General features: G+C 51.7%; 1 protein-coding gene across 1 annotated transcript in view; it reads right to left on the bottom strand.

Annotated features, from left to right (window-relative positions):
- Nucleotides 1–22,580, bottom strand: part of Fbn3 (fibrillin 3) — a 61,792-nt gene that overhangs the window by 2,062 nt on the left and 37,150 nt on the right. Inside the window, exons 41-63 of the mRNA XM_046444206.1 lie at nucleotides 21,323–21,394; nucleotides 19,501–19,626; nucleotides 19,086–19,211; nucleotides 18,534–18,659; nucleotides 18,004–18,120; nucleotides 16,247–16,375; nucleotides 15,600–15,719; nucleotides 14,526–14,651; nucleotides 13,509–13,661; nucleotides 13,353–13,418; nucleotides 13,064–13,189; nucleotides 12,502–12,621; nucleotides 12,264–12,386; nucleotides 10,903–11,037; nucleotides 10,656–10,781; nucleotides 9,580–9,786; nucleotides 9,287–9,412; nucleotides 8,159–8,281; nucleotides 7,754–7,870; nucleotides 3,801–3,929; nucleotides 3,606–3,725; nucleotides 1,548–1,782; nucleotides 229–376 (exon numbers count right to left, since the gene is read on the bottom strand). Coding sequence (XP_046300162.1) covers nucleotides 229–376; nucleotides 1,548–1,782; nucleotides 3,606–3,725; nucleotides 3,801–3,929; nucleotides 7,754–7,870; nucleotides 8,159–8,281; nucleotides 9,287–9,412; nucleotides 9,580–9,786; nucleotides 10,656–10,781; nucleotides 10,903–11,037; nucleotides 12,264–12,386; nucleotides 12,502–12,621; nucleotides 13,064–13,189; nucleotides 13,353–13,418; nucleotides 13,509–13,661; nucleotides 14,526–14,651; nucleotides 15,600–15,719; nucleotides 16,247–16,375; nucleotides 18,004–18,120; nucleotides 18,534–18,659; nucleotides 19,086–19,211; nucleotides 19,501–19,626; nucleotides 21,323–21,394 — 2,996 coding nt within the window. The remainder of the gene's footprint in view (nucleotides 1–228; nucleotides 377–1,547; nucleotides 1,783–3,605; nucleotides 3,726–3,800; nucleotides 3,930–7,753; nucleotides 7,871–8,158; nucleotides 8,282–9,286; nucleotides 9,413–9,579; nucleotides 9,787–10,655; nucleotides 10,782–10,902; nucleotides 11,038–12,263; nucleotides 12,387–12,501; nucleotides 12,622–13,063; nucleotides 13,190–13,352; nucleotides 13,419–13,508; nucleotides 13,662–14,525; nucleotides 14,652–15,599; nucleotides 15,720–16,246; nucleotides 16,376–18,003; nucleotides 18,121–18,533; nucleotides 18,660–19,085; nucleotides 19,212–19,500; nucleotides 19,627–21,322; nucleotides 21,395–22,580) is intronic.

The following is a 22,580-nucleotide window of genomic DNA, read 5'->3' as shown; positions in this document are numbered from 1 at the left end:
AGGACGTATCTGAGTTCTCATCAGGAGTGAGGCAAACTGTCTGGGGGCCCCAAGAGTCCTCAAGGGAAAACTAGGTCTGAGGAAGTACAGGGAGACCTGGGCAGGCACCATGACATGAGGGCCAAGATGGCACCTGGAGTCTAGTGCTCTTTCTTGGGGGACCACAGCCCTCTTCCCACCCTTGGGCAGTCCCCATGGTTGCCCCCTCCAGCACTGTCCCTGTGGCACCTGGTGGCCTCTGTGAGCACTGCGACGTGGTCGGTCCTGAGGGGAGAGGCCATTGATCTTGCATTCATAGCAGGCTTCGGGCGAGAGCTGTTCCTGATTTGTGGTGTCCCAGGATCCAGGACTGAAGCCCAAACCAGAGACACAGTGCCTAGGCCAGGATCAGGTGGGTGGCTTTCAGGAGTGGGCTGGGGGGACCTCCTCAACCACACCCTACCACCCTCGCATTCTATTCTGAGCTCTACTGCCCCATGGGGCAAGGGTTGCATTGCAAGTATACCTGTGTGTGTGTGCTGGCGAGGTGCCACGTGTATATGAAGCATGCACAGTGGGAAGTGGGAAGTGTGTGTGTCCTTTGGTTTACCTGAGCACAGGTATGAACACAGAAGGAATGATGTGCACATGCTGGGACAGATGAATGTACCTGAGTGCCCATGGGCATGTACATGTGCAAACCCATGTACATACATGGAGGATAACATGCAAGTACACGTGCCTATTGCAATGTAAGAACCTGCATGTGTTTGGAGATGTGAGCAGGGTCAGCTGTCCATAATCATTGGTTCTGCATCCTCATATTCAACCACCCAAGTAATGAGAGAACATTACATTGTTGCTGTGTGTTCTATGTAGTTCAGTCATCTGTACTGAACACTTAGTTTTTTTCTTGTCATTACTGCCTTAAGCAAAACATTATAGCAACTATGTACATATGATTTACCTTGTATCAGTTATTATAAGTCATCTGCAGATAACTTAGAGTGTAAGAGTTTGTGTGTAGGTTCTATGCAAACAGTTTGCCATTTTAGGAAAGCGATTTGAGCCTGGTCAGTTTTGGTATCCATTAGGGATCCTAGAACCAAACTCACAATGCCTTAGCTCACAATTGCTGCACCCATGGTAGACGACCCTCAGATACTGAGGGATGATCACAAAGTGTGAGCCAGCATGAGCAAAGAGCTTGTGATGTGTGCTTTCTCACACGTGCAAGCCAGGATGTATGGATGATGGCACACAAGTGTCCCCAGGGATATGGCCATATAAGTCTGCAGGCATGCTGGATGACATGGACACATACACATGTACACACTGGGACCTGAGAGTGCCCGAGGATGCCCAGGCATGCTGGCATCTTATAAACTATGTGGATAATTACACATCAGGGGTGTGCACAGATGCAAGCACCTCTGTGTGTTCAGCTCTTCATACACACGTGTTCATGTACACAACTAGGGGAGGGGTGCACAGGCCGAGGCGGCTCTTCTGGTGCAGGGCACGGAGTTGATACTCGTCCCTGCTTTTGCCCCACTTGAATCTCTCACCCTTGCCCAGCGCGGAAGTAGCCTCGGGGGCAGCCGCAGAGGAAGCCGCCGGGCGTGTTGGCACAGCCATAGCTGCAGGGGCTGGCCTGTCCAGCACACTCATCCACGTCCTCACAGCCCCCAAGGGCTTGGTCAAAGTCAAAGCCAGAGGGGCAGACGCAGCGGAAGCCTCCAAGTGTGTTGTGGCAGGAGGCGCTGCCACAGGCCGCAGGTGACAATGCACACTCATTCTTGTCTGTGGAGGGAGGAGGAGAGGAAGGATGGGGCTTTGCCCCCTCCAAGCTTTCCATGCGGGATGCTCCTCCTTCAGAGCCCAGGTCCAATGTCAAAGCCTGCAGCAAGCTTGCCAGGGGCCCTCAGAATACATCTTTCTCCATCCCCTGCCTATTATCCTCCCTTATCCCCCCAGCCCCTGCCCCAAAGCCTGTCATTCTCCTTCATAGCATTGCTCCAAACTTCCCCTAAATCCTGAATCGCAGCATGTTCCAGAACAAGCTTCTGCACCCTCCCTGCATTGGCAGGTGGGGCTGGGTCATTCTCTGTGGTGAGGGATGCTCTTGCACTGTGAACGCTGAGCAGCATCTCAGGTCTCCACCCCCTCTATGCCGGGAACACCCCTCCCCTAGTTGTGATGAATGAAAATGGCTTCAAGATATGTCAAATGTCCCCCAGGGGCGCAAAATGGTCCTCAGTTAACCCAGGAAGTGGTCTAGCAGTCCCCATCTCCTCTGCTAAACTGGCAACTCAAGGCGAGGGTGGCGTCTGTCTGGGGCTCACTCCTGCATCCTCAGGGCCTGGAGAAGGGCAAGTCCTCCGCAAAGAGTTGGGGGAAGGGATGATCAAAAACATGCAGAGGAGGAGACAAGCAGAGAACTTGAGAATGAGGATTTGCCAGCAAAGGCCAGTGGTCTGTGACATCCTGAGGTCCCTGGGACAAACACCGGGGGGTATAGAGACAAGGAACTTTTACCTACCACGAGAGACAGGAAGTGCCTGGAAGGCAGCAGGAGAGTGGGGAGGGCTGCATTACAGAGTCTGCAGAAGGAGGGAGTGTCCAGGGGGATCGGGCCACAGTGCCCATTACAGTGGAGGTCAAGGGGGGGAGCTGAGGAGACGTGACAGAGAAGGCTCTGGAGAGCAAATGAGCCCAACCAAGGTAGAGGGTGAAAGCCAGACTGTAGGACAGAAAGGTAGACAGTTGGTTAGGAGGAGGCTATTAGTAGAAAGGTCTTGGGCAGCAAAAGAAGAAAAGTTGGGGGGCAGAAGGCAAGCTCCCCAGTTGAAGAGCCTCTGCAACAGCTGTGGCAAAGACGCAGCATGCGTGCCTTCACTCACAATTGCCGCATCCTTGCAGACATCACTAATCAACCATAGCGCTTTCCCCCCATTGTCACAGGAATTGCTCTCAGAATCTTTGTCAACTGAGTCTTGCAGGCCACCACTGCTAAGTAACCGGCTTGGACACGTGCTGTGCTTGCTGAGATGCCCCTGAACTCCTTAGTGGGAGGCCTTCTAGGCTGGCCTGGTTGCTTTTTTAAATAGCTGTGCTTGTCACGGCATGGCGGGGAGGTGGTTCCCAGCCCCCCACCCCCTCTGGAAAGACTCCAGTTGGGGGCCCAGCTTCCTCCCCAGCCCCTGCCACTTGCCCCACCATGAAAAGGAGCTAAGCATGACCCTTAGCCTTGAGCGATGGAAGCGTGGAGACGGCTTCCCTGCACGGAAGCAGGTGGATCCCACCTCCACGCAGCAGGGGAATGAGGCCTTGGGAGTGGGCGTCACCCAGCGGGACTGGGCTATACCCCGCTGAAACCCAATCCCTTGCCTCATTCGGGTGGAACTATCTTGAGTACCTTCCCCTGAATAAATAGGGCTTCAGGTGTGCTGTCGCTCTCTTCTGTCTGCCTCTCTTGCTTCCCTTGTGGGAGCTGGGGACAAGGAGCCATCGCTGAACCCCAAGGAAAAGGTATTTTCTCTGTCTCTGTGTGATTACTTCGTGCCAACCCAATTCACCTGGAGTGATCCTGACTGACTGAGTTGCGTGTCACAACAGCCACTCACCCACACACTGGGCCCACTGGGAATGCGGGGTGAAGCCCTGGGGGCAGCTGCAGCGGTAGCCCCCCAGCTCATTCTGACAGCCGTGTTGGCAGTGATGTGGCCCACCACATTCATCCACATCTGAGACAGAGACAGGGTGTGACCAGTGGCCCTTGGGACCACCCCCAGCCTGGGACCCACCCAACCCTGTTCTACCTTCACAGCCATGGCCTGAGCTGTCCGGGGTGAAGCCTTGGTAGCACTCGCAGTGGAAGCCACCTGGGTCATTGTGGCAGAGTCCATGGGTGCCACAGGGACCAGGCTGCACCAGGCACTCGTCATTGTCTGCAGGGGACAGAGAAAGGGCAGTTCCTGGTGGTTAGGGGACGCATGACCCACCTTGTGACTTCAGGCAGGTCACTACTCCCACCTCCTGCCGGTTTCCTCTTCGGGGAAGTGAGATCCATAACTTTTCCTACCTCACAGAATTGCCACCAACACTTGAGATGGTGCCTACAAAGGACTTTGCTTGAGTCTCATCCCCTTGCATTCTAGAGTAAGAATTAACCTAACCACACACCTGGCTGAGGGCAGTGCCTGGTGTGAGAACAGAAGACAACCAAGATTCCTTTGGGCACTAGAGGTGTAGCCCAGGGGTAGAACATATGCTTGGCCCATGGAAGGCCCTGAGTTTGATCCTCAGCACCCCAAAACAGACAAAACAAAGCAAAAACCCTTTTTGCTTCTCCCATGGGAAAATGACCAGGGGGCACCTATTGAGCTTTGTCCTTTAGGGAACTTGACAATAGTGTGAAATCAGCCAGTGCCATGGATGGAAAATTTGTGTCCCCTAAAATCATGTTGAAGTCTCAACTCTAAATGGAATAGTATTCAGCCTTTAGAAAGAAGTTAGTATTAGATGAGGTCATAGGTGGGACCTCACGATGGCACTGGTGCCCTTATAAAAATGAACACCAGAGAGGATGTGCTCGTTCTCCCCACCCCCATCTCTCTGCCATGTAATGACACAGCAAGAAGGTAGCTGTCTGCAAACCAGGAAGGGAGCCTCACCAGGAAGCAACCGTGTTGGCACCCCGATCTTAGACTTCTCAGCCTCCGGAACTCAGACAGCAAATCTCTGTAGTTTAAACACCCAGTGTGTTTTTTTAAGCTTTCAAAAAACTTAATCTGTGAATATCTTTCCATATCTTTAAATATTTTTAGTTTCCTTATTCATTTTTTCTTTTGGTACTGGGGATTGAACACAAGGGTGCTCTCTATTCCCAGCCCCTTTTCAGACAGGGTCTAAGTTGCCTGGGCTGGCCTTGAACTTAAAATCCTCCTGCCTCAGCCTCTGGAGTCACTGGGATGACAGGTATGCACCATGCTCAACCCACATCATTTTTTTTTTTTTTTTAGTTTTAGGTGGACACAATATTTTATTTCTATGTGGTGCTGAGAATCGAACCCAGTGCCTCACGCATGCTAGGCAAGCGCGCTACCACTTGAACCACATTCCCAGCCCCCCACATCATTTTTAATGGTCACTTCATCTTTGGTTGGTTAGATGAGCTCTGCTTCCTTTTAACCAAACACCAATTAAAAGGCACAAAGATTTTTATTTTTTTGCCACTTTAAATAAAATTAAAGACTAGATAAACCTGTGTGTGTGTGTGTGTGTGTGTGTGTGTGTCTGTGATGATTTCCTTAGAATAGATTCCTTAAAGTGGAATGGTGGGCGCGGAGATCCGTATCTGTAAATTTTTGGATATGAATTGCAAAACCTCCCTCTTTCTGTTGTGGGTGTCTTTGTTGCAGCAATCTAAGATGACTGAGAGCTGGTTTCCAGGCAGCTTTGCTCTGGTGGTAATGACCCGTGGATAGTAAACTGCATTTGGACAGGTTTTAAGGAATGAGCAGAAAACTCCTGTGTGGGAATCCAGTCTGAATGATTCACATTCTCCTTCCCTGAGCGGAGAGGCTCTGACCGTCACTACATCTCGTAGTGACCTGGACATTGCCCTGGTCCCGGAGATGGAGGACGCCTCTTCAGATATAGGCATGTCGCCCCATGAATTGAGCTACGCTCACCTGTTCCTTTGTGATATTACCCCTTTGCCCTGTTTGGGATAGAATGTTTCATGGAAATGCCCTTTGTGTGTCCCCTTCTCTTGCTCTGCCCTCGGGTGTGGCCTTCCTAGATGTCAGTGAACCTGCTGACAGTGGACACCATGAAGCTAGACTCAGCCCCCTGAAACCTGACCCCTGGCCTCATTTGAATGGCTTCTCCTCAATAAAAGGGGTCAGCACATGCTCTTTTTCTTTCTGCAGACCCTTAAGGTCAGAGGAGCCATCATAGGACCCCAAAGAAAAAGGTCTCTCTGTCTCTTGTGTGGTTATCCCGTGCAGCCCAGTCCCCCTGCGGTGACCCTGAGTGTTTTAGTCATGAGGAACGCAACACTCCTGGTTTTGCCTTCCCTGATCACAGAGATATCTGACATCAAACATTCCTGTAGGGATGTAGAATTGCCTTAGGTACAAGAAACAAAGGGGACATGGAGCTTCTGCATGCATCAACTGCAGAACAGTGTCTGCAAATGAATGCCTGAGCTGTCTCCCTTGAGAAGCTAAAAACAACAATAACAACAACAACAACAACAAACCAACAACAAAAACAACCTAGTATCCAGATTCTCCTTAGAAACATCCAGCACCACCTGTTGTTTCTTTCCCTTGAATCCAGAAACAGAACCAAGTGTCATAGTTGTCTGCTTTGATCATGTGTATTTGATTTCCTAATTCAGTTGTCAGCAAACTGGGGCCCTGTGGGGCAAAATCTGGCCCACCTTTTGCTTGTGCAAATAAAGTTTTATCAGTACACAGCCTGTTCATTAGTTTGTGTGTCATCTCTGGCTGCTTTGGTGCTACAATGAATGGCAGAGTTGAGTCAATCTGACAGAGACCATATGGATGGAAATCTGAACACATTTACTCTTGGGCCCTTTACAGAAAGTTTTCTGATTCCTGATGTAGTTGAGCCTCAGAATATGAACTGCCTGGCAGAGAACCTAGACTATTCTAGAGAGAGAAGACACTTGTGAGCTTACTACATGTGTGGGACACATGTGTAACGGTCCATGTGCCTCCATGTTTAGGCATGTGCAGCTACACACACACACACACACACACACAGCTTTACTGTTGCAGAAAAATCGAAACACATTATTTCAAATCTTTGCCCAAATGTTCCGTTTGGATGAGGCTCCACCAGAGTTCTCTTCCCTGTTAATTTCCTGACTCTACTTGTACTGTGTCTTTCTCTCCAGCCACTCAACACCTGCGGACATACTTAATGTTATGTCAGTTGCAGTCTGATTCCTAGAAGGGAAGTTCCCTGACGGTATCAGGTTCCGCTGTCCTGTACTCCCAGGATCTAGAGCAAGGCTCTGTAAACCGTGTCTGAAATGGTTCAGAGTACACATTTTTGGCTCTGCTGGCAAAACTGGACTGTCTGGATTCTGCCAGTATAGTGTTGGGCAAAAAAAAAAAAAAAAAAAAAAAAAAGCAGCCACAGATGATAGATAAAGTGGGTGAGATTGAGTGTCAATAAAACTTTATTAGCAAAAGCCAGCAGAGACCAGCTTTGGATGGTTGGCTGGAGTTTGCCATCCTCTGGTCAAAGCACTGTCTGGCACACAGAAGGTGATCATTAGGTGCTAAGAGGGTCAATGGGAGCCTGCATGGGCCAATTGTGGCTGGGCTCAGCCTCAAAGGGAGATCTGGTTCCCTCTGGGTCACAAGACACGAAGAAGCAAACGGTGGCAGGTGTTTCTGTGGCTCTGACTTCTGAGCTAACTCCCCCTTTGAGCTGTGAGAGGTTTGGGGAGCACTCTGGGAGACCCAGCAGGGACTGGTCAGGGGCAAAAGGAGATGGCCTGGACCCAGGTAAGTGGAACTTCTGAGGGTGGACCTTTCAGAGACTTAGGGCAGGAAGGAGGAAGCCCCAGATGCCACCAGGATGGGAGCACCCAGGAAGCAAGCACTTTGTTCCACCGTCGCCCACGTCCCCAAGGTGTAGCACACACAGAGTGCTTGATACTTCTATGGTGACAAACTTGAGAAGGCTAGGTTTGTGTGTCACCTGTCACACGAGCAGCAGGGGCACTCACCAAAGCAGGCCTGGTGGCGCTGGATGAAACCAGGGGGACAGCGGCAGGTGAAGGAGCCAATGGTGTTCACACAGACGAACTGGCAGTTGTGCTGCCTGGAGGAGCACTCATCCAGGTCTGCGGCACAGCACAGACGTCCCAGCAGGCTCAGGGGTGGGACTCAGCATGGGGTGGGTCCAGGACTGGGGCGGGGCTCAGGGGGTAGGGACGATGGGGTGGGCAGGGTTCAGTTAGGGCTCAGGGTGCTCCTGCCACCTTCAGGCAAAGGAGTGGCAGGAGAATAACCCCATGTAGTCCCCAGCTCTATGCAGGTGGAGGGGGTGAGACCACAGGTGACCTCTCTGGGGCATTTGTCCCTAACAGGGATGGCCCCCAGAAGGTGTTAACGGGAGGGAAGGAGGTCACCTTTGCAGGTTCTGCCATCTTCCTGCAGCAGGTAGCCTCGGGGGCAGGCGCAGAGGAAGCTGCCATCTGTGTTTTTGCAGAGGAAGGAACATGGCTTGGGGGCCTGGCTGCACTCATCCACATCTGTGGGGAAAGGTGGGGTGTGAGGCGGGTCACAGGGACATTCCCTGCAGGACTGAGGGTTGAAGTCTCATTCCCAGCTTCTGGCCACCTGAAATCTGTGGACTTAACGCAGGAGTTGGTACTTTTCTATAAAAAAGTCAAATAGTGCACAGTCTTGTGTACCTGTGGATTCAACCGACTGTGGATTGCAGATACTGGGTGGGGAACTGCATCTGCGCTGAACATGGCGCAGGTTTTCTTGTCAGTATTCCCTAAACAATAAGCAGAGCAACTCTGTCCTTAGCATTAACCTTGTATTAGTTACCGTGAGTCATCTAGAGATTTAAAGTGTACAGTTGGAGGCTGGGGATGCATCTCCATGGTACAGCACTTGTCTAGAGTATGCACCAGGCTCTGATGGAACCATCAGGTTCCATCTCCATCACCAAAAGTAAATATAAAACCAAACAAATGAAAACTAAAATAAATAAGTAAATAAAGTAAAGTAACCAGGAGGATGTGTGCAAACACTACCCCATTTTATGTAATGGAGAAACCCTGATCTTGGAGCCAATCCTCCTTGGATACCAAGCGGCTACTGGATGTTTGGCTCCTTAGGCCACACAGTCCCAGTTACAACTAGTTAACACAGCCTTCATTTCAGAAAAGTAGCGGTTAAAGGAAATGAAACAGGCATGGCTAGGTGCCAGGACAATTATTTAAAAAATAGTGGAAGGCTGGATTTGGCCCTCAGGCTGCAGTCCGCTCCCTCCTGACTTAGATGAACGTCTACTACACAACGTAACTGGAGAATCTCAGGATGCATCAGAGCAGGGGAGGAACGTGGCTCAAGCCGGGTGAAGCTTTGCTTCTGGTGTCCACTTTCTGGTTTCCTTAGGCTGTGGTCACCGGTTTGGAAACGAAAAGCAAGTCTTGCAAACTTGGAGGGGCACAGGGAAGTGGGGCCAGGGGCTATTGACAGGGCCCGAGACAGGCTGGGGCATGCGGGCGGGGGGTGTGGCTCACCCAGGCAGGCAGTGGCAGCCGCATCTGGAGCATACCCAACTTGGCAGTGACAGCGGAAGGAACCAATACTGTTGATGCACTCGCCGTGGGGACACAGGTGAGCAAGCACATGACACTCATCCACATCTGGGGACAAAAGGGCAGGGTGGGGTATGGCTGGCCACCAGGGCATGCTCGCTTCCCTTTGCCCACCAGTCCTCACCCTAGAGGCAAACCCACACATGCACGCACACACACTAGCACTCACCGGAGCACAGACACAACAATCTGGAAACAACCTCAAGGACACCCACCTTGACCCTCGGCAGTGTAGCCCGAGCCATGGGGGCACAGCTTCCTGTGGGCGGAGGTGCCAGGCAGAGGACAGAGCTCGCAGTGGGGTCCCCAGCCCCGGCCACCCCCGCAACAGCACACAGCCCTGGGCACAGCTTCGTTGTTGCTCGACCGTGCCTGGCACGTGGCCTGCAGCACCTCAGAGAAGCACAGGCCCTGCCGGATGTCTGCAGAGAATGGGTAGAAAAGGTGGGCAGGAGAATCATGCCACCGAGGACCCTCCTCCCTGGGGTGTAGGGTGGCTTTTGCACAGTGTGAAATCTTCCAAGGCACTGCTACCAGACACGGACACCCCCTCAATGGGGTGGGGCTGGGGCAGAAGCTACAGGCCCAGTCAGTGACCACCCAGGGCTGGGTTGTAGAGGCTGGACAGCCAAAGGCAGCCTTCTTTGGCCACAGAGGGAACAGATGACCAAGAGGCAGCAGGGGATGCAGGGAACGTCAGGAAGGGGACCAGACATACTGGTGCCCAGGATGAAACATCAGGGACAATGAGGAAAAATGACATCTAGGGACAGATGGGAAGTGGGGACAGCTGGATGCAGACTGGTCATTAGGGTGAGGAAGAGGAGGCTTCCCAGTTACTCTGGAAGGTTGGCTTGGGGGCCCATCACTGAGACAGTGTTTGGAGGTGAGCTGTATCGTTGGGGGTAGGGACAAGGATGTCCCTGAAGCAGCTGGATGCACACATCTGGCCTGAAGCTGTGGGGTGGATATCACACTCAGGGAGGAAAGAAGAAGGTGGGGACAGGAACAGACAATTCACAGGACAGAGGCTACTGGCGTGTCACATGCTGGGTTTAGCTTCCAGGAAGTGGGAAATCCCGGGAGGGCTCACTCCTGGGTATTGTCTGGGGGTTGGCGGTATCATGGGAGACAGGCTGTGTGCACACTGGCCATGTGTCCACGGTGGCTCAGAACCCCACATGCCTCCCCAGTGCCCCGACTGCTCCCCTGACTCAGGGAGCTCCTGGGCAGGAGGAGGCACAGGTGGAGAGTGGCTGCAGCCATTTTGTTTACGCCTGGTTACACTCACCGTGGCACTCAGTGAGGGTGGGGCTGGCCTGGAAGCCCTGGTCACAGTCACACCGGAAGCTGCCCACGGTGTTGATGCAGCGGCCATTGGTGCAGGGGCTGGGCTGGGCGTGGCACTCATCCTCATCTGAGGTGGGAGGGATGAAGGAGGCCAGAGGGGAGGACAGAGTCCGGAGCTGGCCTCCCCCAGCCCTGGAGCTCCTCCCTTGGGTCTGCCACGACCTCTTGCTCTGGCCTCTCCCCCATACCTATGCAGCCCTCCCCAGAGCTGGGCTGGGGCCGCATCCCTGGGGGGCAGATGCACGCAAAGGTGCCGATGAGGTTCTTGCAAAGCATGCCTCGCGCGTGGCAGTCCTGCGGCCCGTCTGCACACTCGTCCACGTCTGTGGATGACCAGGGACAGGTGTTGGTCAAAGTCAGCTGCCTCATGGCCTGGCCCTAGGCTGGAGGGCCTGGGTCCTACACTCCAGCAGCCTCCTGCTGGACCAGAATGAGGGCACTGCAGGTCTTCCCAACAAGGGAGCCACAAGATCCCAGCCAAAAAGCTCAGGATGCCCCCCATGCTCCACCTCCCCTGCCCATGCCAGAGGCTGTGAATCTGTCAGGGCCTCCTCACGGCTCCTGAACATGGACTCTGAAACAGCCCTGGAGGAATCCAGCCCCAGCCTCAGGTCTTTTGCCCTTGACACTATAGACATTTGGGACAAGAAAGTCCTTTGTGGTAGGGGGCTGGTCTGTGTGCGCTGTAGGGTATTTAGCAGCATCCCCTGCCACCCAACGCCAAGACTCTCCCGCTTTAATTGTGATAATGAGGAACTCACAGACATGAGCACATGTCCCCAGGGAGGCATGATCTCTGTCCCTTCTGACCTATGCTACTTAGGGCAGGTCCAGCCCCTGATGTCCTAGTGGACCCTGGGCCTAGGGAGCTCTTCTTATCCCATTTTAACAGCAAAATGACAAAGCTCACAAGAGCAAAGTCAGAACCACGAGTGTGATCTGAATGTGTCCCCAAGCTCATTAAATTGGAACCTTAATCCCCAAAGCCATATGTTAATAGTGTTTGGAGCTGGGCCTTCGAGGACAGGACTAGGACTAGATGAGGTCAGGAGGGTAGGGCCTCCGTGATGGCATCGGTGGCTTTATAAGAAGAGAGAGAGCCAAGCTATCACCTTGTGCTCTGGGATGGGGTGCCCCCCCTCCCGGGGTGTTGTGCGGCAACAATAAAGATCCCCACCAGAGGCCAGCACCATCCTCTTGGGCTTCCCAGATCCCAGAACCATTAGCCAGACCCACTTCCACTCTTTATCAGTGACCTGGTCTGTGGTCTCGGTTACAGCAGAAGAAAGTGAACTAAGAAGACCACCCCTCCCAGGAGGTGCCCCGCCTGCTCACAGGGCCAGCTGCACCGGCCATGCTGCTCACACCCACCCGTGGGGGCTCATGGCTCTTACTTCTCCATCGTGTGCTGAGGAAGTGGAGGAACGACCGAGTCTACACCTAAGTCTGTTGGACTGCAGGGCTCAGGATGTCGCCTACACACATGGGGATGATGAGGCCAAGGACGAGGAGTCCCGGGGCCCTGCCATGGGGCCTGTATAGAGCCTACCTCGACACATGGCCCCATCCTCTCGCAGGGCATAGCCAGCCGGGCAGGTGCACAGGTAGGAGCCCTCAGTGTTGTGGCAGCGGAAGGCACAGAGCAGCGGGTTCAGGGAGCATTCGTCGACGTCTATGGAGGTCAGTAGAGGCATCAGGTAGGTGAGGTCTGCCTGCAGGACCCCTGCTCCCTCCCAGGGGGATGGTCCCCATCACACATCCCAGATCCTGGGCAGACAGCATCGTACCCTCGCAGGTCATCATGGGGCCAGGCTCAAAGCCATCTGCGCAGGCACATTCAAATCCGCCAATGACATTGGTACATGTACCTTCTCCACAGGGGTGGCCAACAGAGCATTCATCTATGTCTGGTTGAGGATAAGGAGTAGTCAGTGACTGCAGAGAAACTCCTATCCTTCACATCCCTGTCTGCCTCCCTGGTGACTGCCACAGACTGGACAGGGCAAGATCTGCTGCCCTCTAAGCTGGCTGCAGGGCAAACACAGGTGCACATTCAAAGAATGAATGAATGAGTGGATGAGCAGGGGGTGAATGAGTGAATGACCAAGTGATGAATGAATAAGGGAACAAATAAGATCATGAGTGACTGAACGAGTGCATGAAAGTAGGATGAATGAGTGGAAAGCGTGAATGGATGAACGAGTGAATGGGCGAACAGGTCAACGAATGAATGAATGAATGAATGAATGAGCAATGGGGAAAAGGGTCAGTGGGAGAGTCAATGAAGGACAAGGGAGAGAATGAGTGAATGACGAAGGTGACAGGGGCCAGCCAGGGCTGGTCACTCACCCACACAGCTAATGCCGGTGAAGTCCAGGCTGTAGCCAAAGGGACACTCGCAGCGGAAGGAGCCGTCGGTATTGATGCACACGCCGTTAGCGCAGACGCCAGGGTTCTCTGCACACTCATTCACATCTGCACGTGGCAAGGGTTGCAGACCGGGCGGCTATCACTGTGGGGACCCCAGGCCACCTGTGCATCTGGGAGGGAGCCTGAGACTTGGGTATCCAGGCAGAGCTGAGAAGGGCAGGGCTGGGTAGCTCAGGAGAGGCTCTCAGCACCTGGTTGAGGGGCTCACCTTCTCGAGAGTCATCCGGGCCTGGGACTGCCCCGTGGCCAAAGGGACAGAGCTCCTGAAAAGCAGCTGGGCAGGGAGGGGGTTTCAGAAAAGGAGTCAGAATCCAGGGCCAGACACAACCCCCAGGATCTGAGCAGAGGGACAGAGCAGACTCACCACTGCCCTCCTGAGGACAGAGCTCACAGGGGTCACCCCAGCCCTCCCCAGGCCTCTTGCTGCAGCAGCATCGGGTCTTGGTGGTGTTGAAAGCTTTGGGCACTAAGCACTTTCCAGCCTCAAAACGTGTGAAGCAGAAACTCTGCCTTGTGTCTGTGGGAGAGAGCAGGCCGTTTGGGTGTTAAGCTGATAAAGGCCAAAATACTGCATGCGCGCCCCTCTTCTACACGAGTCCTGATGAATGAGTGGAGCTAAGCCTACTAGCCGCCAATCAGAACACTCCACACCCCCCAGTCACAGTGATTGGCTCAGGAATGAACACGTGATCAACACTGGTCCAATGGGGCTCAACCCTGGGCTTTGGCGGGATAGCGAAGAATCCCAGCAATATTCTAACCTACTTCACTGCTGTAGGGTGTCCCTGTGCCTGGAAGAATGAGCAAACTGGCTACGATGCTCCTGAATCAGAAGGCCCTTCTTCAGAGGGTGGGAGGACCCCGGACTTCAGACCCCAAACTCCTAGATCTCTGCTCCACCGGCACTCAGCAAGCTGGGGTGTGTGTGGCTCACTACTGGGCCCTGGGCCACCAGAACTGGTTGAGTTGAACTGTGACTCTGCTCACACTCTTATTCCCCCTAACCTATAAGTAAAGGCTAGCTCAAGTTGGCTAAGGCTAGCCCAGCTGAGATGAAGCCAGCCCAGAGTGACCTCAGCTATTTCAAACTAGACAACACTTGCATAGCAAGAGAAGCTCTGGTTAACATTGAACAACCCGGGGGTCTAGGCTAGCCAGGGATGGTCCAAGTTGGCCCTCTGTAGAGGAGATCAGTTTGGCCAAAAGGTTGCCTGGACTGGAATAACCCCACTAAGCAGAGAGACGCTTCTGCTTGGTCAGAGCTCCTGGAGTGTCATACAAGAAACTGTGGCACTCATTTCTGGGTGATCCAAGCCCTTCCCACCTCATCTCCCACCACCCTCTTCCCTAAGCCCCGGGTGCTCCCTGCTCCCAAACTCACCAAAGCAACGGTGTGTGTTGTCGGAGAGGACAAAGCCAGGTGGGCAGAGGCACTGGAAGCTTCCAGGACTGTTGGTGCAGGTACCAAAGAGGCAAAGATTTGGCTCCTCCAAGCACTCATCAATGTCTGGAGGGGCAGGGACATGAGTGGGGAAGGAGGGGTGTTTGCAAGAAGGACCTGCACCAGGGTGGGGAGGTCTTGGCTGGGAAGAAGGGCAGAAGGAGTAGGGGTCCAGCCTGAGTGGGTCGCGGGCTGAAGTGGGGCAAGAAGCTAAGGCTCAGTATAAGCTGCAGCATTGGGTGGGCAGTGTGTATGGGGTGGGAAGGGGTCTTTCCCAGGAGATGTAGGAGTCATAGTCTGGAAAAGTTCATTGCTAGAGACTAAAATTGTATAAAGCTAACCGAGACTGAATAAAGTTAGCCCATACTAGATGGAGTGGCTCATTTGTATCAAGCCAGCTCAGATACAAAAAACCAGAAGAGGCCAAGCCAGACTGGTCCAGGTTAGCCTAGAATATATAAGACTAGCCCAATGGAAGACTGGACAAAAGGGCCATCAGTCCAGATCAGATTAACACAGGTTAGCCCAGACCATATGAAACTAGCCTGTCTGCTCGGGCCAAACGGTCCGGTTAGTCCACATGGAATGAGGCCAACCCAGGTGAATAAGTGGACCACAGAGGTCAGGCCAGACGGATTTAGGTTAGTCCAGAGTGTACAATCACTCCTATGCGTCATTATACCAGTAGAACTTGGACCAGACTTGTCCTTGACAACCATTCATTGGAGTGAGAAGTTCTATTATTAGATTCCTGAGGTGCAGTGAGACCCCCAAACCCATGTCCATTTTATAGGATTCACAAGGAAGACTGAGGGCCCCAGAGAGAAAGCCCTGAGCCAGGAGTGCAGAAACATTAATACTGATAATAGTGCATGGAGCTGTGTTTGGCGCTATGCTAAGTGCATCTTCACCTCACTGTAACCCCAACTGGTATTCCCATCTTACAGATGGGCAAACAGAAGCTCAAAGGCACCTCCCTGGCCCCAGAGCTGGGAGGTTGGGCTGGACACTCACCTATGCAGTGGTCGCTCTGCACCTGGAAGCCAAGAGGGCAGATGCAGCGGAAAGAGCCCTCGAGGTTCTGGCAAGTGCCTGGCAGGCAGGTTCCCGCAAGGCTGAGACACTCGTTGGTGTCTGTGGAGAGGAGAAGGAGGGGATCCCAGCACCAGAGAGGAGGCGGAGGGCTCACCCAGGTCTGGGGCCGACACCTGCTGTCACTGCATGATGGCTGAGGGACCTAGGAGAAGCCCTTCCAGTGGCAGTTCTGGGTCCAAGGGAAAGGCTGAGATTCCAGAAAACAGGGATAGCATGGAAAGGATTATCTGGCCCTGGGGGGTACAGGTGGAGCCAGATGGTGTCGGGGGCGGGAAGAGGGAGCCCGGTTCCTAATCTGGAGCCACTTGGAGATTCCTCTGGGATTTTCCTGGCATCCACTTAGCACCCCTACTATTCCTGATTTCAGAGAACTTACATTTTCAAGACAGCTTCACCCTAAATCACAAAATTATGTTCTAAATTTATAATGGAATGTGCTGGGTTTTTAAAAATACTTTTTATGCATGGATGACGAATGGAAGCACGCTCACTCAAAAGTACCAACTTCAGGTAAATGTGGAGCAAGGACTGGCTGAGATGGGTCCCAGGACTGCGGTGAGACTCACCCACACAGTTTCTCCCATCGGCTGTGAGCTCAAAGCCATCCTGGCAGAGACAGTTGAAGGAACCGGCTGTGTTAAGGCACTGGCCAAATCGGCACACTTGCCCCAGCAGAGTGGTACACTCATCAATGTCTGCAGAGGGGAGATAAGCAGGTAGGGTCAACCAAGGAGCTTGAGGGCACTGAGCCTCCCTTGCACTTCCTTCAGTTTACTGAGCACTCGTGTAGACTCTGTATTCTAACCTTCCTACTACCTTATGAGGTAGGTCCTGATATTTTCTAATACAGCCATTGTAATACTATGAATTTGCCTCCAAATCCTCTCTTAGCTGTATCCCACATATTTTGATATGTTGTTTTTATTTTCATTTAATTCAAAAATATTTTCTAATTTCATTTATGATTTCTCCTTTGATTTATAGAGAAATCCTCAGAACTACATAAAAAGATATTGTGTCCAAGATATTGTGTCCATCTACAACTAAAATATATTTTTTAAAAATTTTAGTTGTCAATGGATCTTTATTTATTTATATGCGGTACTGAGAATTGAACCCAGTGCCTCACACATGCTAGGCAAGCCCTCTACCTCTGAGCCACAACTCCAGGCCCAACTAAAAATATTTTTTTAAAAAAGAATACATTGTTTAATTTCTTAATACCTTGGGACTTTCTGGGTATCTTCTGTGATTGATTTCTAGTTGTATTCTCTTACTTCCTGAGGACTTAATTTACGTGACTACAGTTTTTTAAAATTTGTTAAGGGTTGCTTTAACAAACCAGGATATGGCCCAGAATATGGCAAATATTCCTTGGCAAATGTCCATGTATATTTGAGAAGAATGTGTATTCTAGAATATTATATAAATATCATTCAGGTCAAAATGGTTGACAGTATTGTTGGGGTCTTCTATATCATTACTGATTTTCCACCTACTTGTTTTCTTTACTACTGCAGGGGATATGTTGAAGTTGCCAACTATAATTATGGATTTTTCTATTTCTATTTCAGATGTATTGATTTCACTTCATATGTTTTGAAGCTCTACTGTTGGTTGCTTATGCACTAATGATCATATCTTCTCAGTAACTTGGTCTTCTGCTCAATATAAAATATCTCTCTCTATTACAGGTAATATTTCAGTTGAGAAGCCTATGTAATCTGATATTTTCTCTGGTAAGTACTACTGTTAATCTCCATTTTACAAATAAGAAAATGGAGATATTAAGAGGTATATGACTTGTGTAGGGCCTTGTAGGTGGCAAAGTTGGGATTTGAACTCATAGTTTCTGATCTTGGAGTTCATGCTTTAACCCAGTGCACTTAATTGGGGAGTGCCATACCATCAAGTCTTGCTTTCATTCTTCCCTACCCTGTTTTATAATTTCACCAAAGAAGAAATTATAAGAGAGTTAGAAGATATTTGAAATTAAGTGGAAATGAAAACACAAAATATTAAAATTTGTGGGATGCAGTTAAGAGAGCACTTAGAGGCAAATTCATAGCATTAAACTATATTGCCTACCGGCCTCCCATCAACCTCAGCATAAACTCTTAACAAGACTCCCACACAGACTCCCACTGGTATTGGAAAATTGAGTGGGTATGGAGAACTTTATAGTTAACTCATTTTCAGAGGAAACACCAACCCCTTGAGTTTGCTCAGGGTCAAGGTCTTTTGTTTCAGAGGAGCCCTCAGATCATGTATCTCCTGTGCAGTGGAGAATACTGAGGCCTCCCCACCAACCCAGGTGGCTCACCCACACAATTCCCATTGTGTGTTGCTGCAAAGCCAGGGAAACACAGGCAGTTGTAGGAGCCAATGATGTTCTTGCAGGTCCCATTTCCACACGGTTGTTGGTCACACTCATCAAGGTCTGAAAACAAAACCCCGCAAACCCACCAATTCACCCTAGGGCATTGGGTGGCTCAGGGACAGGGACCTGGCTGAGCCCAGCCTGGTTCTCCTGCACCTAAGCCTTCCCAGATGGCTGGGTAGTGACCTCTAGAGGGGACGACTGAGTAGTGACCTTTAGAGAGGATGGCTGGGTAGTGACTTCTAGAGGGGACAGGTGAGAAAGACCCCTGGTACTATTTATGGCCTCCATTTTACAGATGAGAAAACGGAGGCAAGAAATGAAAAAGTCACTTATCCAAGGTCTTAGTGCCAGGATTCAAACCTGGATCTTTCTGTGAATTGGGATGGTTAGAGGAGCCATCCCAGCCCCAGAGATGGTGTACACCCCAGGCAAAGCTTAGGCTGAGAGAACGGAGCGGAAGAGGCTCTCACCCATGCACAGGGTCTGGTCCGCAGATGCCCGGAAGCCGCGGTGACACAGGCATGTGTAGCTGCCCTCTGTGTCCACACAATCGCCATGGCTACAGACATTTGGGATCTCTCGACACTCGTTCCGTCCTGAGGGGTGCAGGTAGCATGGTGTCCCCAAGCACCCCACCCTACAGAGGGTCAGCCTCACCCCCCTGAGCTCCCCCTTGCTGCAATGGAGGAGCCAGAGCCTGCCTTGAAGTCCCACATCCAAGCTCCCACCAGGGGCTTCAAGCTCTGCCCCATCACACCCTGCATGACCCTTGTCACTGTCCTGTGGACAGGTGCCCTCAGGGCTAGGGGAACAGCACAGTGACAGAATGCAGGTCCGCAGCATGAGGCCCGGGGTTCAGTCCTCAGCACCCACCCAAGGCAGGTGCTTCGAGTTTACCTTCCCACCTACAGACAAGGGAAAAGAGCCCTGCTCCACCAAGTCACGGAGGCAACAGCCCACCTCCTCCCCTTCCCCTTGCTGTCCTGGGCTCTGGCCTCTGGCTCCCTGGCGACCCCACTCACCCACACAGGCCCCGCTGGGTGACAGCTTGAACCCTAGGGCACACTCGCAACGGTAGCTGCCGGGGATGTTGGTGCAGTCTGCGTTCCTCCGGCAGGGTCCCCCCCCACTGGCACACTCGTCCACATCTGGGGAAGCCAGCAAACAGAATGGGGGGTGAGAGAGAGGCTCACCCTGGGAGAACCGAACCCCAAACCCAGCTAAGCAGCAGGTGGTCTCTCTGCACACCGCCAGAATTAGAGGGAGGGTGCTTACTTGGGATGGAGATGCTCTGGAAGGTGTTAGCCCAGCTATGCAGACAGGGAAACAGTGAAACGGAGGCCTACAGAGTGTCTAGACTCACCCAGAATGCACAGCGGGGAACCAGCATCCTACACAGAACCCAGGACTGGGGACAGGGGTGAGGGTGGGAGGCACCTTCACAGGCCAGCAGGATGCTGTTGTAGCTGAAGCCTAGGGGGCACTCGCAGCGGAAGCTCCCGACCTGGTTGATGCAGGCACCGTGGGCACAGATGGCTGGGATCTCCCCGCACTCGTCGATATCTGGGGAGGGCAAGAGCCATCAATGGTAGCCTAGCCCCAGGGACCTTCTGGGGACCCTGAACCAAAGGACCCACTGGCCATGTGGTCTGGTAGACGATGAGGCCAGAGACCAACACATGGTCCAAAAATCCTGCTGTAGCCAAAATATATCTACTCACACCAGAAAGAGGTCAGGATGTGGCAGGAAACGCAAAGGCAGGAGAGAGCCTCACTTTCTATTGAAAATGCACATTTCCATGTACGATGGCACGAATGGTGTGACTCTGCTTTGTGTACAACCAGAGAAGTGAAAACTTGTGCTCCGTTTGTGTACAATGAATCACAGTGCATCCTGCTGTCATGTATAACTAATTAGAAAAATTTAAAAATTTTAAAAGTCTAACAAAAATATAGTAAAATTTAAAAAAGAAAGAAAGAAAGAAAATGCACATTTTGCTGCATGGGAGGTTGAGGCAAGAGGATGGCAAGTTTGAGGCCAGCCTGGGCAACTTAGCAAGACACTGTCTCAAAATAAAATTTAAGAAAGGGTTGGGGATGTAGCTCACAGGTAAAGCACCTGCTTAGCATGCGTGAGGCCTACGGTCCAATCCCCAGTACTGAAGGAAAAAAAAAAAAAGGAAAATACATTTCCTGTGACCTAGCACCCTGCTTTTCAGGTTCTAACCCTGAAAGTGACATAGAGCAAACAAAGCCAGATCAAAAAAATAAATAAAGCAAATATCATAGAACTGCACTTATAAGAAGTGCCCAGAATTGGCAAATCCACAGAAACATAAGGAGTGTGATTGTCTGGGGGTGGTTGGGGAGGGTCAATGACTGCTCATGGGGACCAGATTTCTTTTTGCATAATGAAAATGCTCTAAGGTTTGATGGAGGGAATGTCTACATAGCTCTGAATGCACCAAATCCACTGAATTGGGCGCTTAACTTAAAAATTTATATTTATGGTACTGGGGATTGAACCCAGGGGTGTTCTACCACTGAGCTACATCTCCAGCCCTTTTTATTTTATCTTGAGACAGGGTCTCATTGAGTTGCCCAGGCTGGCCTCGAACTTGTGATCCTCCTGCCTCAGCCTCCTGAGTAGCAGAGATTACAGGTATGCACCACCACGCCCAGCTTAAATTAGGCGCTTTCAGTGGTATGCATGCACACACACAGCTGGCCTTCCGTAGTTGAAGTTTCCACGTCTTCAGATGAAACCAACTACATTTTGCAAAAATTCAAAAAAATTTTTGCATCTGTACTGAACATGCACAGAATTTGTCCTTGTCATTATTCCCTAAGCGAAAAGACAAACTCTGCATGATTCCACTCACAGGAAGGCCCTAGAGGATGGTGGAGCCGGGGCTGGGGGGGGACGGGAGTCAGTGTTGAATGGAGACGGGGGGTTCAGTTCGGGGAGGTGAGGAACTCATGACCACGATGATGGAGATGGTCACACAAGAGTACAAACTGCTCAGTGCCACTGAATGGGCACTGAGAAACAGTCATAATGATGAATTTTATTGTATGTGTATCACTGTTGTTCAAAAAATGATGGACAGTCTTATAAAAACACCCTCACTGTTCAAAAAACAGAAAGGAAAAAAAAAAAGAAGAAAAGAAGAAGGAAGTATTTTGGGAGCAAAATTCCTGGGGAGTTAGAGGTACAGGGAAGAGGGCGCTCAGAGAAGCAGGGGCGCTGGTCACTCACCGAGGGGCTTCCCCGTGTGGATGTCAATGACGAAGCCCGGGACTTGGTCCCCACACAGGACCTGGTAGTCAGCTGCCAGAGGAGAGCAGAGCTGCAGCCCAGGCCCTCCCCACCCCCCACCCCCGCACACCTGCCGCGTAGGCCCCTCCCTGCAGCCCAGCCCCCACCTGGCCTCTCACCATCCCCCTGCCTCCTCGCTGGTGGCCATACACCCATGCAGTGACTTTCTGATGCCCAGGTGGGACTTGGCCACCTCTGGCTGGCATGGGCACTCCAGCCACACCCCTCGCCCTCATCAAAAACAACAGACTGTTCAGCTGTGACCTCAAGACCTTCACCCCGGCCCCACCATCTCTCCCGCAGAAACGCAGAAACGCCTGCACAGGGCCATCAGAGGACCCGCTGAACATGACCCGCTCCTCCAAGCTGCCCCACCTCTGCCCCGACAGCCCTTCTCCCTCACCCTCCCCAGCACTATGGTTTGAATGTGTCCCCCAAAAGCTCATGTGTTGGAAACAGAATCCCCAAAGTCCTATACTGATGGCATTTGGAAGTGAGTCCTTTGGGAGGTGGTGAGGTTTAATGAGGTCGTGAGGGGAGGGCCCCCGTGAAGGCATGAGTGACTTTATAAGAGAAAGATCTGAGCTGACATGCTCGCTCCGTCTCATCATGTGACACCCTCTGTCGTGTTGTCATACAGCACAAAGGTCCCCACCAGATGCCAGCCCATGCTCATGGACTTTCCAGCCTCCAGAACTGTGGACTAAATAAACTCTTATTCTTTATCACTTATCCAGTCTCAGGTATTTTGTGGCAGCAACAGAAAACAGACTAAGACACCTAGTGAACCCTGCTTCAAACTTGAGCGTCCATGGCAGCCAATGGGTGAATACCCCTGCGCAGTCACTCTGGCCTCAGGCAGTGGGCCCTGGGCTTCCTGAGCAATTTATCCTCCAGTCACAGTCAGAGCTCTATACCTGCAGTTTCTGCATTTGCAGATTCAACCTGCCTTAGATGGAAAGTATTTGAAAAAAAAGAACTGCATCTGTACCGAACACCCACTGGTTCTGTGTGTCTTCAAGAGCTTTTCCCACCATGACAGCTCCATCGATCCATCCTGAATTCTCAATGTCTGCAAAGGAGGACTAAGTGCCTTGCCCACTGTCCACCCAAGGGAACCTAACTGACTCCAGCTCATCAGAACAAGGCAGATTAGCCTCAGAGCCCTAAGTACCCTGTGCTGGGAGGGGCCAGGCTG

The sequence above is a fragment of the Marmota monax genome, unplaced genomic scaffold (genome assembly GCF_021218885.2).
Source record: "Marmota monax isolate L192 unplaced genomic scaffold, Marmota_monax_Labrador192_F-V1.1 WCK01_AAM20220418_F8-fsc00102, whole genome shotgun sequence".
Classification (NCBI taxonomy): Eukaryota; Metazoa; Chordata; class Mammalia; order Rodentia; family Sciuridae; genus Marmota; species Marmota monax.
Note: the sequence above shows the minus strand (reverse complement) of the source record. Positions and strands in the feature narration are given on the sequence as shown.